The 15531-nt window shown below is 38.9% G+C and overlaps 1 protein-coding gene across 4 annotated transcripts in view; it reads right to left on the bottom strand.

Moving 5' to 3' along the window:
* Positions 1 to 15531, bottom strand: part of Fgd4 (FYVE, RhoGEF and PH domain containing 4) — a 161770-nt gene that overhangs the window by 41744 nt on the left and 104495 nt on the right. For all 4 annotated transcript variants that reach the window (XM_021185217.2, XM_029470309.1, XM_029470307.1 and 1 more), the window contains exons 4-7: positions 11844 to 12351; positions 3546 to 3635; positions 1129 to 1274; positions 550 to 706 (exon numbers count right to left, since the gene is read on the bottom strand). In XM_021185217.2, the coding sequence (XP_021040876.1) occupies positions 550 to 706; positions 1129 to 1274; positions 3546 to 3635; positions 11844 to 12351 (901 nt within the window). The remainder of the gene's footprint in view (positions 1 to 549; positions 707 to 1128; positions 1275 to 3545; positions 3636 to 11843; positions 12352 to 15531) is intronic.

Below are 15531 nucleotides of genomic sequence, written 5' to 3' on the forward strand. Positions count from 1 at the left end.
CCTGGAAGAACCCATGGCTCTCACTGCATATGTAGCACAGGATTGCTTTATCTGGCATCAATGGGAGTGGAGGCCCTTGGTCCTATGAAGGCTTGATGTGACAACATAGGGAAATGCTAGGGTGGTGAGGGGTGAGTGGGTGGGTGGGTGGTGGAGCACCCTCATAGAAGCAGGGGGTAGGGGGGACGGGATAGGTTTTGTGGAGGGGAAACTGGGAAGGGCAATAAAATTTGAAATGTAAGTAAATAAACTAACCAATAAAATAAATAAATAAATAAATAAATAAATAAAATTTCTTAGGGTTTTGAGCAGATTAAAAAAAAAGAAATTGAAAGGCAATGCACATTGAACATTTTCTACCACTTAGTATGTGAAGTGTGCTTCACAATTAACTGCTTTAACTCTAGATACTATCTTTGCAGAATTCAGTAGGTTAGATTTTGGCTAAATTTCTTAGAAAAATACTTATATCTCAATTTTAGATCTTGAAGAGCATAGAAACTTGTCAGAAAAAAATAACTTGTGACCAGGAAAAAAGTGTTCTATTACCTGAATCTCTTCAGTCACTGATTTAAACTGGGGAACACGCTCTGTCATGGTTTTAACCAGTTCCACTGCATTATCAAATCCCTTCACATATTCTCCATACATCTTAAGGAATGGCGCCAACTTTTGCAGGATATCTCCAATTCTGGGTGTAGTTTCCCTGTTTTAAATATAAAAAATATCATTAAGATTTTTTACAGAATAGGAGATCTGTAGGCCGGAAGATAGAGTACCACTCCACACCATCTGCTCTATCAGGTCCACTGCTCTAACACGTGCAGGAGACAGCTTTTAAGAGTTAGCTAAGGAACTGCAGAAAGAGCCTATACACCTCCTGGATTTGCTGATCATGCCTGAATTTGGTCTTCACTAGTCAGAGCTCCATTTAGAGCACAGAAGCAAATTTCGTCTGTGGGGCAAAACATGAACATGCAGTCCCACACCTACCAGTTGCTTTTATGTAACACTTTGGAACTATAGTTAGTATAGCTGTGGTGTGTAGTACAGCTGTTCTTTAAAAGTTAAGAAGCACCGTCCTGTATGCATGTCTTAGGCACAGAAGTCCCATTTCTCCCGTCTTACCATTCTTGCATTCGTTTCTCCAGCTCAGGTAATAGGAATTTACTATGGAAGGCATTTATTGATGAAATGTTAGAAAAGATTTTATTCACCATCTCTGCAGGAAATGAGCCTCGGTTTGCTTCTTCTAATAGTTTGCAATAAAATACCTGAATGAAAGAATAAAGCAAATGTCACTTTATATTTGTGGGCTAACCAGTTTTCACCGTGCTGGCCTGTCCTGGGCTGGAAACATTAGCTTGATGAGTAAATGGGGAAACTTATGGCTTAGAGAATCAATGATTCTGTGAAATGTAGGAAGAACTATATGTTTTGATTTTGAAGAATTTTAAATGAGGGTTAGGAAGATTTATTTATAACTAAAACTATGCCCCTACCTATATGGAATTTATTTACCTTTTCCTTCCAGAATGTTAAAGTAGATAGTTAATAAAGTGTTTCTGTGCAGAGAATTTTCAATTGATGAGGAAGGATTTACATTTTCATCTATGGCTATAATTAAGGGTTATGAAAAGATTTCATTCTGTATACAGTGTGATGTTTTTCACTTACTATGTTTTAAATGATGTCTATAACTATTATAAATGGCTCTCCCTGTGAGTAATGTTCAGTGTTAGTTGTCAAGGAATCACCTGGGACATAGGCCTCTGGGCACCTCTATGGGCAATTATCTTAATTGCATTGGCAGAGATGGGAAACCTGCCCACATGGGTAGCAGCATTCCTTGGCTGGGATCTTGCAATCAGCGGAGAAGGAATGCTGAGCAGAACAACACACTAGTTGCTCATTGCTTCTTGACTATGAATACAATGTGACGTGCTTCAACAAGATCCTGCCCTCTTGACCTTCCTGCCATGATGGACTGTATCCCCATCTTAAACTGTGAGTCAAGTTAAGTTGTCCTTCGCAGGCTTTGCATCACAGCAACAGATGGTAACGGAGGTGGAGAAGTCTGCTGCTGTTTCCCATAAACCTATAGATACTGTATGTATCTTGAAAGGGGAGTCACTAACTTAGTTCCCATAGAACAGAGACAATGAGTGGACAAAACCAACAAACCCCTTTAGTTCTCAGATTTTCATTTGCTTTTTAATAAATGATAACACCTGACTATGTGAATGCATTGTGTGTTCGGGGATCTTCTGCACCTGTAACATGTACCACAGAGATAAGTGGCAAAAGCAAACATCCTGAATTCTTGGCTATACTCTGCTCGGGCTACATTTCCTAACTGCCATTTTGTTCAAATCAGGCAGAAATCTGTTCCTTCTCCATGTCCAAAGGACTATTAATTTTCTAAATTTACCTAACTGCACTTTACTACTGGGAGGCCATAAAAATTATATCCTTAAAGATTCTGACAGATGGGGCACTGTACTAATTAACACACTAAAACATCTAAAACATCAAAAAGTAGTCAAATCAATTTGGCACCAGACGGGGGAGGAGACAGAGGGAGAGAGATAGAAAGATAGAGAGAGATAGAGATGGAGAATGGGGGGAAATAGGAGGAGGAGGAGGAGGAGGAGGAAGGGGAGGAGGAGGAGGAAGAAGAGGAGGAGGAAGAGGAGGAGGAGGAGGAAACAACTTGCCTATAAGAAAAGACCTCTTTTCACTATAGGAACATCTTCCCCACCGTGATTGACTTTATTTCATGGTAAAGTTCCTTGACACAGAGAATCTGAACTACCACTTCACTGTTGCACAAAATACAAACTTTAAATTGGTTTCACAAAATCCATACAACCAGTGTAGGGTTGACCCTGGGAACCAAAATAAGATGTGTCTAGGACCATGTGTTTCCATGAAATCTCAATTTACCAGAAGCCAAACTAGAATGAGACTCACAACAAACATTGAAACATGGCAGCTTCCTCTTTGCAGCACTGTAGGAGCTCAGTGCATTTCTAAGTGACCCCATGAACTCCGAAAGTGTATGGATGAGACCAGGCTCAAGGCTGCATCACAATTAAAATACAAAATGTGATACAGTGGAACCATGCATACAACACATTCTGTCCGGATGATGAAGCCAGGTTCCATACAAGGCTAAACAAGTGATCTCTCAAAGCCCCATGGCATGACACAGTGCAACACACCAAACAAGACAGAGCCACCAAAGTAACCACCAATAGCCTGTTTAGATTTTAATAGTTCACATGCCTCCCAAGAGCACAGTAAATCATCAAGAAATAAGAAGAATGTTTGACATTATGGAACACAGCTGTGCTGCGACTTTTACATAGAAACCTACACTCTTAGGAGTTGCAAACATCTTATATTCAGCAAATTTATCAGTGAGGCTGTGAACATTTCCTTAAAGCAAGTAAATTTTACCATCCCACCACCCAGGCCTGCACTGCACCTCCTGAAATGCTTCCATACCTAGGGCCCAACGATGAACGGCAGCAAAATGTTACCTGATCTAGGAGGTCGAGTCGGCTGACATAAGCTCTTTCTGTAAGTAAAAGTTCAGTGGCTATTTTGTGAAGTTTCTGTTCATTAGTCTCCTAAAAAAAAATCAAACAGATATTTGCATATAAGAAAAGGCAGCTTAGACATTTTTCTTAAGCAACAAACACTTAATCAGAAAGCTCAATCTAAGAGGATTTTCCCAAATGTTTCAGGACCATGAAGCTGGGTGATCAGACCTATACAGTCTGTGCCTGGTAACATTGCTGTTTACCCTTTTCTCAGAATGTTGTCTTTCTTGGTACCCAGCACTATACTTCATTTGCTCTTACCTTCTTTTTACATATAGTACCACTGTCTTATTTACTAACTCTTTTTTTTTTTTTCAAGACAGGGTTTCTCTGTATAGCCCTGGCTGTCCTGGAACTTACTAGACCAGGCTGGCCTTGAACTCAGAAATTCGCCCTCCTCTGCCTCCCAAGTGCTGGGATTACAGAGCAAACATTTTGCCTTTAAAAATACATTGTGAAATATAGGATAATAAATATTCAGAGAGAAAACAGCAAAATGCATTAGCATGTGCCCAATACTAAGGTACGACTATCAATTTATCCCAATCTTCTTCCAGCTATGCCTCCTCTCACCTCTCTCATACTTTTTTTTTTTTTTTTTTTTTTAATCTTTTGGGACAGGGCATCATTGTGCTGTCCTGACTGGCCTAGAACTAACTAGCTTTGTAGATTAGGCTGACCTTGAACTCACAGAGATCTGCCTGTCTCTACTTCCCAAATGCTGAGATTAAAGTATGCACCAGTAATCCAGGCCTCATCTAATCTATAATTAAATCTAATCTTACTCTTTGCTCCTTAAATAGGTACATTTATTTAACTGTTAATTTGTATAACCATGTTTCATGATAATAGGATTTTTTTTCTTGTTAGGTTTCTAACTCCTTTAATCAACTAGAGTGTTTCAATAAGAATCCCAGAATTCAATAAAAGATTGCTGATACAAGTAGCTAGCTTCCATGTAACTACTGTTTGTAATTATTATGACTTTGACAAGATGTCAGAATGCTGTTTTTCTTTTATGTCACATGTCAAACAGTGATATTTTTCCATAATTTCACTCATCTTTGTTTTATTGAGACTGAGTCCACAGTTGGCTGTTAACTCACACATATCTGCCTGCCCCTGACTGGAATTAAAGGTTCGAGCTACCACGTCTAGCCCTTGACTTATCCTTTTAACTATGAAACAGGAACAAGTTTTATTTTTGCTTTGCAGGCTGTGTACACATAACAAAAATACTGAGCTGAAGGCAGCTGGTTTACACAGTTACTAATCAATTCTACTCATAAAGGATTTTATGTAATAATTTGTTACGTAGTTTATTAGTTTCTTCTTATATATTTATGCAGAAACCCAGACTTTGATATATGCAAAGAGCACAGACTGAGGAGGTACAGAGTACCTGCTGATAAAACTGCTTCAACAGAGTGTCTGTAGCTATGGTGCATTTTAATATGTATTTAATTTTTTCCAAAGAAATTCCTTTTCATGCAGGCTTTTAAAAAGCATTTTAATAATTATCAGGTATATGAAATCCACACATTTTAATGGAAAGATTGTTTCCAATTTAAAAGATTATCCTCTAAAACACCCCTATTAGATTTTTGAAGATATGCTCTATCTACCTGGATGGGGCTCTGTGATATTTATCATATATTATGATACATTAAAAAAATTTCCTGTCTTTTTCCAAGGCAGACCAGACAGACAAACAAACAAACAAACAAACAAACCATCACAAGGCAGATTATCAACAATCCTTCACGCCTCTGACCTGGAGCTGACCATAAAGAAATTCTTTCTTATCTTTGCCCCAAAGTATATCATAATGAACCTCTCCATTTAGAAAGTGTCCTGAGCTCCCTATACTGCAAAGAAAGCATACCAACAAGAAGAGATAGGTAGAGCTGAGCTTCCCAAGCAGTCTATTAGCAGTCATGCTTACTCAGTGATATCTCCAGGCAAAAGAATGGCAAAGCTTAGAAGGACTGACCTTGGAGACTTTCTGGGTAGCTGAACACATGAAGGTTCCTGCAAGACAAAGTGTGCCCAGAGAGGGCAGACAGGCCTGACCTCCTCCCTGGTATCCTGCCTTATGCATCTTTATCTCTAATTTTTGTAATATTCTGTACAATAAACCATGCATAGAACATCTTGCTTTCCTTAGTTCTGTGAACCACTCAAGCAAACCAAATGTTATAAGAGTATCCTGTAAATCCATGTATAGTACTTGGTCAGAAGCACAATTTGAGTTTATTGTTTGCAACTTAAGAGAAGTGACTCAGTCTTGGGAGACTAAACCCTCAACTTGAGGACTAGAACTGGTATCCTAACTAACCAAATCCAAGAGCACTGGCAGTTTTCTTTTTTTTATTTTTATTTTTTTTATTTATTTTTTTTATTACGTATTTTCCTCAATTACATTTCCAATGCTATCCCAAAAGTCCCCCATACCCTTCCCCCACTTCCCTACCCACCCATTCCCATTCTTTTGGTCCTGGCATTCCCCTGTATTGGGGCATATAAAGTTTGCAAGTCCAATGGGCCTCTCTTTCCAGTGATGGCCGACTAGGCCATCTTTCGATACATATGCAGCTAGAGACAAGAGCTCCGGGGTACTGGTTAGTTCATCATGTTGTTCCAACTATAGGGTTGCAGATCCCTTTAGCTCCTTGGGTACTTTCTCTAGCTTCTCCATTGGGAGCCCTGTGATACATCCAATAGCTGACTGTGAGCATCCACTTCTGTATTTGCTAGGCCCCGGCATAGTCTCACAAGAGACAGCTATATTTGGGTCCTTTCAGCAAAATCTTGCTAGTGTATGCAATGGTGTCAGCGTTTGGAAGCTGATTATGGGATGGATCCCTGGATATGGCAGTCTCTAGATGGTCCATCCTTTCATCACAGCTCCAAACTTTGTCTCTGTAACTCCTTCCCTGGGTGTTTTGTTTTCCATATAGCTGACTGCTGCTCCCTGATTGGAAGAAATTGCCACATTCGGGGATTCAAACGTGATCTGTGTTTTGTAAATATAAAAGAAACTTAAGTCATGTGAGTTGGTGTTTCTTTTTATGTTACCAGTCTGAATTAAATTTATGCATAAATAAGAAAGTGGGTATATTTTACTTTATTTTTATGTTGCTTGTGATGTAATCTTCAAACATACTGGGCAAGTAAGTAACCTTACTGAGCGACATCTGTAGCCCTGAAGTAGCTTTAAATTTTCACTGGCATATTGGGTCTAGCCTGAGTTTTTTTTTAACATAGGAAATTTAAATAAGTAACCACAATTTGTAAACATTTGCTAGTTCTGAATTCTACGGAGCTCTGCCTTATCCTAAGTACTTTACTAAGAAACCTGTCCTGTGTGCCTTTAGAAACAGTAATGGCTATCTAACATTGAGTCAATAAACAACCCAATTGCCTTCTAGAAGATTCTAATAAACAGGCTTGCCATTGCAAGGTAACTAACAGATAATTATGATTCAAATAATTAAAATACGTAGTAACTGCTATGAAGAAATACCCTAGAGTCTCCCCTCTTTAAGGTAAAAAAGATTATATTTTAAATATTTCTTTAGGTATTTATGAGTGTGTGCATTTGTATGTGATTAAATACATGTGCTTGTGCACACTAAGCCAGAGGCCCAAGGAGTGTCCTGTATAGTCTGTTCTGTTGAGCCAGGTCTCTTCTTGAACCTAGGACACATGTTTTCTCAGTCAGGCTAAAAGCAAGCAAGTGCTATTGATTTCCATGTCTCTACTTCCCTTGGAGCTGGGATTATAGACTCACACTGGGAGCCAGGCTCTTTTATTTTTTTTTGGTGGGTACTAGGATCTGAACTTGGTTCATGGTTACAGACGCTCTAAACTGCAGAGCCATCTCTCCAGTCCAATAGATTCCTTAAAACAAAACAAAACAAAACAAAATCCAAACAAACAAAATAACTTTACAGCCTAGTGTGGAGGCTCGCAACTGCAGTGTCAGAATCTAAGAGGCTGAGGCAGGAAGGTCACTGTGAGTTGCAGTCCAGACCAGAGTTGAGTCTCTGCTCAGAAAGCCAGCCTCCCTAACAGCAGAAGCAGCAGTCACAATAAACAAGAACAAAAAGTGCCACTAACTACCACTGACTAAAGTGAGCTACTATATTCAGATGAGAGTTGATTCTCAAGACATTGTCTCCAAACAAATTTATATTTCAATGAAACAACATGAATAAAAGTATGCCCTTTACTAGAATGTATGTGTCCATTTCTCTCTGCCTACATTACCATCTAGGCAATTTCAATGCTCCTTCATGTGCTCCTCTTTCCATAGCTGCTTCACCCTGATTGTTAGTCATTGCTACTTTTTCCAAAATAGGCGAGCTGCTGAAATTACACTGTGTAACTCTTCAGTACATGTGATTTCAATTCATTTTAAGCAGGAAAAAAAAAACTTTGATAATTATTCAGAAATTATAAATAGATTGCAGTTTCTCCTATCTCCCAAAAGCTTGTTTGGGCTTACTTAAAATGTGTCTGTTAAAGATATACATAAACCATTAGGCTTTTATGGGAACAAGTGAAATGATTTTCCATTCTAGGATATTTATATCCATATTGTTCATTGCTAATATTCTTCCACAGCAAACGCAGGACTGGCTTTGTATACATACAACCCAGTATTTCTTGAGACTTGTTTCCTCATAAAAATTGGCATCCACTTAGGAAATAAACATTGTGTTCTCTAATTCATAAGGTGCTTCACAGTTTGGATGCCACAGTTTTAGTGCCTTTGCCAGACATCAAAATGTAAATGTGGCTCTAGGGCAATTTTAAGTTAAATTATAGTGATATTTTGACATTATATTTGGTCTGTATTCTGAAAATCTGGCTGTGTGTCATACCTTAATTCTATAGTTAATATTCTAACAATGCTGCGTGCTAGAACTAGCTGTGTACTAACTGAACTATTTCCCCAACCCAATCCCACTACTGATTTAGAATTTACACACACACTCAAAACAAAACAAAACAAAACAAAACAGCACATCCCACAGGACGAGTACCACAGAACAAGAGAGACTTGAAGTCGCATATCAGATCGTTAGTGTGCTCTCTTATCTTAGACACAAAGAACGGGACTCATGGACATTCAGGCAACCCTACTCTAACTCCTGTCTGGCATGAGAAGTCTCATTTTCACAAGTGCTTCATCTAAATTAAGCATTCTCTGTCATGGGACAAAAGCTATGTGTTTATATTTTAGAATTAATGTATTAGGAATAGTTACCATTTCTTAAGTACATACACTTTAATAGATACATGTTATAAGTACACATACTTTAATGGATACAAAATCATGAAAATGAAAATCTCTCTATAGTTCCATGAGCACAGGATAAACTCTATAGGGTTATATTAGTAGATTTTCCCTCAAATATATTATGTTTGTCTTTTCTCAGAGTTATTCAGAGCATTTCTTTCTTCAGAGTATTGCCTAGTAACTAAAGATGTAACAAAATGTTTATGATTTAAACTTATTTTCATTGTTTAGTTTTGAGGTTTAAAAGATATTTACTTTGAGGGCTGTGGCTATATTGCAAATTATTAGCATTTCTTCAAGTTGAATATGGTACTACAGTTTGTAATGCCAGCACTCCGTAGGCTGAGGTATGGGAGTTGTGAGTCTGAGGCTCACCTGGGCAGCCTAAGGAGTACAAGATCAGGTTGAGCTACACAGAAGATCTTGGGTCAGAAAACTGAAGTCTCACCATTGTTAGAGTAGGACAGTTAGGCATCCTCTAGCCTTTACATGGCAAAAACAAAGTATTTTATAGTTGTCATTTTTTGCTCAAAATATACTGTCAAATAATAACACAGCTTTTAGCAATCAGAAAGACTCTTTTAAGTCAGTTATCAATTACCAATAATAATGACTAATGGCATATTTTAATAAAATTACAATTCTGAACTATTATACCTTTCCATATAGACTGGCCCCAACTGGTTAGTATACAATATCCTACTAATATTTTTTAAAGGAACTTTTTTACTCCTAATTCTGGTAAAATACAGTTAAGAAAACATACTACCCCTATACCATTAACATATTGCATTTTGAGATAAAGAAACACAATGTGGCAAGCTGCAGAAAGCAAAGGTAGCATACTATCGCCATGTTGGATCTTGTTTGGATCAACAGCTCATCCCTACACAGCATACACTGATTATGAGGTTAAGGCCCTGTAGTACTCAATGCTTTATTAGCTTAATAATAGAAGTTTGTTTTGTTTGTCCTACACAGCTCTATTTGTTTTTATTTTATCTTATTATTTTATATGCCTGTTACTATTCTGGTGAGAAAGAGGAAAAGGGCATGAATTTGGCTGGACTGGGGAAATAGGGATGATCTGTGAGGTACAGAATAATCAGAATATATTATATGAAAAATACCCATTTTCAATAAAAAAGAAAGAAAAAGAAAACCAGGAGCTAAAGAGATCTGCAATCCTGTAGGTGCAACAACATTATGAACTAACCAGTACCCCGGAGCTCTTGACTCTAGCTGCATATGTATCAAAAGATGGCCTAGTCCGCCATCACTAGAAAGAGAGGCCCATTGGACATGCAAACTTTATATGCCCCAGTACAGGGGAACGCCAGGGCCAAAAAATTGGAATGGGTGGGTAGGGAAGTAGGGGGGAGGGTATGGGGGACTTTTGGGATAGCATTGGAAATGTAATTGAGGAAAATACGTAATAAAAAAAAAATTAAAAAAAAAAGAAAAAAAAAAAGAAAGAAAAAGAAAACCATGTTACATCTTTCTCGAGTCACGTAAGATTCATCTAACATGTAGATACAACAAATAACAAAATGTGGAAAGAGGACTAGCCAGTGACCACAGGAACCACCATCTAATGCCCTTTAATAGGACCAGCGCCTGTGGTGCCGCAGATGACTCGCTGGGGGTACTGTCTCATGGTGCACCACTGCACCTCACTCCTATGTGTCTCTTCCCTTCACCACAGGTAAGGACGGAAGTAGTGAGCTTTATTGAGCTGTTGAGGCACAAGGAGATTCCCTTCAGAGCACTCTTTCTTTGCTGCTTCATACAACGTGGTGAGGCATGAGTCACTTTCTCTCTCCCATTTGCTTAAAATTATAATCTCTGTTGATTGCCCTTCAGCTAAAGTTCTAAATATAACCACCAGTCAGTCACGTTAATATTTTAGAATCAGTCCTTCACTTATGATTGTCTGACTATGCTCAGGAAAGAACTGTAAATTATCGTAAATAGATTTAAGATTTGGATTTTTTCATTTGCTGATGTTCCTACAATTGTCCAAGTTGTAATTTTATTTAGTATAATCAATGACAAAGAATGAGCAATAGAAATCTCAAGGATGGTTTCAGAGATATACACAGCATGTTAAAGATTAGGGAAATTCAGAATGAAACTGACATGACACCAAGAAATCTAAGGTATGGAATGAAAGCCATGCTATTAAAACCCTAGAGTAAGATGCTGATGTAAACAAGATCAAAGCAACCTGTGGTTAGAGTCATGTAAAAAATATCTGTGAGTTAACAGATGGGCCAGAAATAGTCTCAAGATTTTTTGTTTCTGTTTGAATAATATTTTATTTTGTCATTTTAAGAAGATTTTATAAACAGTATGACAAAATACATCTAGCAAATTTTTCTGTTTTATGTGAACTCAGCTTTACTATGCCTCCCCAAAAAGCTGAGCTATCCATTGCACAATGGCTAAGAAACCATTTGGAAGAGCAATGCATGTGGCAGTGCACAGCCTGTAGTGGGCTTAGCCTCAGCTTCACTTCCATCTCAGGATGCTGGTCCAGGTTCCTACAGTTCCACCCTGTCTAGAGTAACAGCCCCTGGGTGTGGCAGTTAGTAGTTCCTGCTTATTCCTATGTAGACTTGTGATTTGTTGCCCTCGGGAAATAATACTGGTCCACAGAAGCAACATCTAGAGCCACAAAGAGCATCTGCCTCCCAATACAACACAGTTGCTATGGTTTTTCTACAATACAACCATCACAACAGAATAATCAAAAGAAGCTACATAAGAAGAAAACAGGAAGCACCTTTAAGAGGCAGTAAAACCCATTAGCCTCCAAGCCTGCAAATGGTTTCTCTGCTGGCATGAGTAACCTGAGTCGTTCATCTCATGGGTGCTGTGAAACACTAGGCAGTGCTTGCCCTGCACTGAGATGGTTTACAGTTTACCTTCACTTCATGGTGCTGGTCCAGCGTATCCAATCCCATGGTGTTCACCCCATTTTCCCTTTCTTGGAGCTCAGCTTCCATCCCTGGCTCTCCTTCTTTTGAGGGAAGCCCTAAGTCAGTCCCTGGAGTCCTGCAGCTGCTGTCAGAAGCATTTTCATCATGACTATTGGTTATGGATGATGCAGAATCTGTGATGGTTTCATTTCTTTCTCCATTCAGCACATGTGTATCAGGAGAGGCGGCAGCAGTCTGAGTAGCCGTCGCTGGGCTAAGAGTGGTCTCCTTCTCATCTTCACATTCCATCTGGTTTTGTGCAGCCACCACACCATTGGCCAAACAACCATGTTGCCCCTGAGTCTGATCTGGGTCGTTTTCCTGCTTCTGTGGAGAGTGCTGGGGCAGAAATTTTCGTGGAGGTGAGGAGGTTAACCCAGGCTGTCCTAGGGTTTGAGGAATATTGAGGTTCATAGTAGAATCTTTCTGCAAATCAATGTAACTTGATAAAACACTGTAAGATAAAATACAAAAAGAAACATCAGGATGAAAAGTTTTAGAATGAAGACAAGTCAATTTCAGGTGAAAAGGGATGTCGTTTCTACATGATGGTTTTAGAAACAGATTCTTGGCACACAAGCCATATTTAAACAAGCATAGAAAGGGTGAAGGTTGGAGAGATGGTTCAGCTGTCAAAGGCTAGGCTCAAGCCAAAGCCAGATGGATGAGCCTGAGTTTTTTCTAGCTGGAGTGTTTCCATGAGCTTTTTACTAATACAAGTTATTCAGTAAAGATAGAGATGAAAGAAATATCTGCGTTCAATGAGATTATCTTTTTCCAAGATCTTTAATTTTTAATCATTTTTAAAACAAGCATGAGTTCCTAGCTTATAAACAAGCTATAAAACCAAGTTAGTTTTATTTGGAAAGTAGGAACATTAAAAAGAAAAAAAACCCTTTATTATAAATGCTGCAGTAGCTGCTAACAGAGGGCTAAGAGTTCTCTTGAATTTTGCTCTTGATCTCTCCAATCTTGTCCTCACAAATCAGATCCTTATACATGCAAGACTTTACTAATGTCTCCAGGACATCAGTAAGAATCTACCTTCTCCAGCTCCTCCATCTCCCACCTCCTGGGACTATCTTTCCCCTTACTGTAGTCTTGCATATTCCTGTAGTTTTCCATTTGTGTGCATGTTAGGGTCAGTAGCCCTGCTCTTCTCTGCCCAGCATAATCTTCCCCCTCTGTCATTCAGGTCTTTTGAGAGGCTTTTCTTGGTTGGTCTATTTAAGCAGCACACTCTACCACTTTCTCTAATGTTCTTTTATTTATCTTGAAAGCCCTTACTACTGTTGATATCCTATATAGTCTTGATAGTACTAACAGGACAATAGAACCTTACGACGTCTTTGCCTGCTCAGAAATGAGCTGCTCTATCCCAGTCATTAGAATGTTCAGACATGGCTAATAATTTATACAGGTCCCTGTTATGAGTAAAGAAAATACATGTAGCCAGGCATCCCATAAAGGCCATTGACCTATTGCTCTGGAATGCCTGGGAAATCATAGTGGCCAGCATATGAGACAAGAACAGGACAAGAAGCTATGAGGTATTAACAGCAACCTTTGCTTCTATAAAACCTGCTTATTTCTATGAGAAAGGGATGAAGTGGACTTTTATTACTATATAAAGGAAAGATAAGAAACTGAGGGAAGTAAAACAATTTTCCTGCCCAGCTGTGGATTCCAGGCATAGTTGTAATACACACCTTTCTGCTGTTCATTTAAAAACCCCACCTTAAACACACACACTCCCTTCCATGGGGCATGCTGTTTGGCTTTAAGGCTGCCATCTGCAAGCAGTAAAAATAACTTCATTTAATCTAAATTTGAATTGAGTCTAAGTCTTTGATCTTTCCAAGTGGATTTGAACACCACAATACTGGTACTGCCTGGATGACAGCAGACCAATAGTGTTGTTCTTACAATAGATTCCACCACAAGCAGAATCCTTGTAAACCCTTGCCCAAAAACAAACCATGAATTATAGCACACCCTTCCTTACATTAAGTACAAAACTGTACACACTTCCCCTGGAGAGATAAACTCAAACAATTTGCACTTGGGCCACACAACTAGTCAGAGTTGAGACCTCAGCCTGTAGAATATGGACTCCTTTGAAGCCTCCCCAGGCCCTGGCATGACAGCACTGAGACCCGGCTCAGGGTCCCACCTCCTTATGTTCTCATGGCCGTGACTACAGAATCTGGAAACTGGAAGGCTCTCTTCAGTTTTTGAATCAATTAGCTCTGAGAAGAAAAAAACTGAATGAAATTTAGACATTGCTTTAAATATTGCTATAATTTCAGCTCCCAAAGGGATTACAAATTCCCTTCTGAGGCCTTTGAGATTCAGAAAGTGAATAAGTGCCCAGGAATTAAATACGGCTTTTAAACATGGTTCTCCAAAATTTGTAACTGTATTATAGTAAGCATATTTTCTAAGTACATTGCATTTCAGTTTCTTGTTTTGTTTTGAGGAGTCTTACAATGTGGCTCAGGCTGGCCTCAAACTCTTGAACCTCTCTGCTTGGCCCCTGAGTATATGCCTATCCCCCCGCTCCCAGATGGTGTATCCTTACATTTTTAATTTTGAATGGGGGACACTGTAGTTTTGTGCTTGCTCATGCTTCCCAGGACATCCCCCAAATATTCCTGAGCTAAGGTGTCATTACATGCATAATAATAACATTTAAAAGCTCATGTAATGGCACACATAAAACACCCATAGATATCAAATAGTAAAAGGAATAATTCTTTAAAAGATTTGTGTAATGAGAAATTATCTGTCAATATTACATTGCAATGAGTGAAAAGGTTTGGCTTTGTGTGTAGGTAAGTAAAATTATATACATTTTGTTTAGATTTCTAGTAACATAAACAAAATCTTTTCTAAGATAAAACAATTTAGATAGTATAAGTAAAAAAGAATGGAACTTATAAGGATATGTTTTTTTTTAATTAGGTATTTTCTTCATTTACATTTCCAATGGTATCCCAAAAGTCCCCCATAACCTCTCCCCACCCCAGTCCCCTACACACCCACTCCCACTTCTTGGCCCTGGTGTTCCCCTGTACTGAGGCATAGAAAGTTTGCAAGACCAATGGGCCTCTCTTTCCAATGATGGCCGACTAGGCCATTTTCTGATACATATCCAGCTAGAGATAAGAGCTCCAGGGGGTACTGGTTAGTTCATATTGTTGTTCCACCTATAGGATTGCAGACCCCTTTAGCTCCTTGGGTACGTTCTCTAGCTCCTCCATTTGGGACCCTGTGATCCATCCAATAGCTGACTGTGAGCATCCACTTCTGTGATTGCCAGGCCCTGGCATAGCCTCACAAGACACAGCTATATCTGGGTCATTTCAGCAAAATCTTGTTAGTATATGCAATGGTGTCAGCGTTTGGAGGCTGATTATGGGATGGATCCCGGGGTATGGCAGTCTCTAGATGGTCCATCCTTTCATTTCAGCTCCAAACTTTGTCTCTGTAACTCCTTCCATGGGTGTTTTATTCCCAATTCTAAGAAGGGGCAAAGTGTCCACACTTTGGACTTTGTTCTTCTTGAGTTTCATGTGTTTTGCAAATTGTATCTTGGGTATTCTAAGTTTCTGGGCTAATATCCACTTATCAG

The sequence above is a fragment of the Mus caroli genome, chromosome 16 (genome assembly GCF_900094665.2).
Source record: "Mus caroli chromosome 16, CAROLI_EIJ_v1.1, whole genome shotgun sequence".
In the NCBI taxonomy this organism is placed as follows: Eukaryota; Metazoa; Chordata; class Mammalia; order Rodentia; family Muridae; genus Mus; species Mus caroli.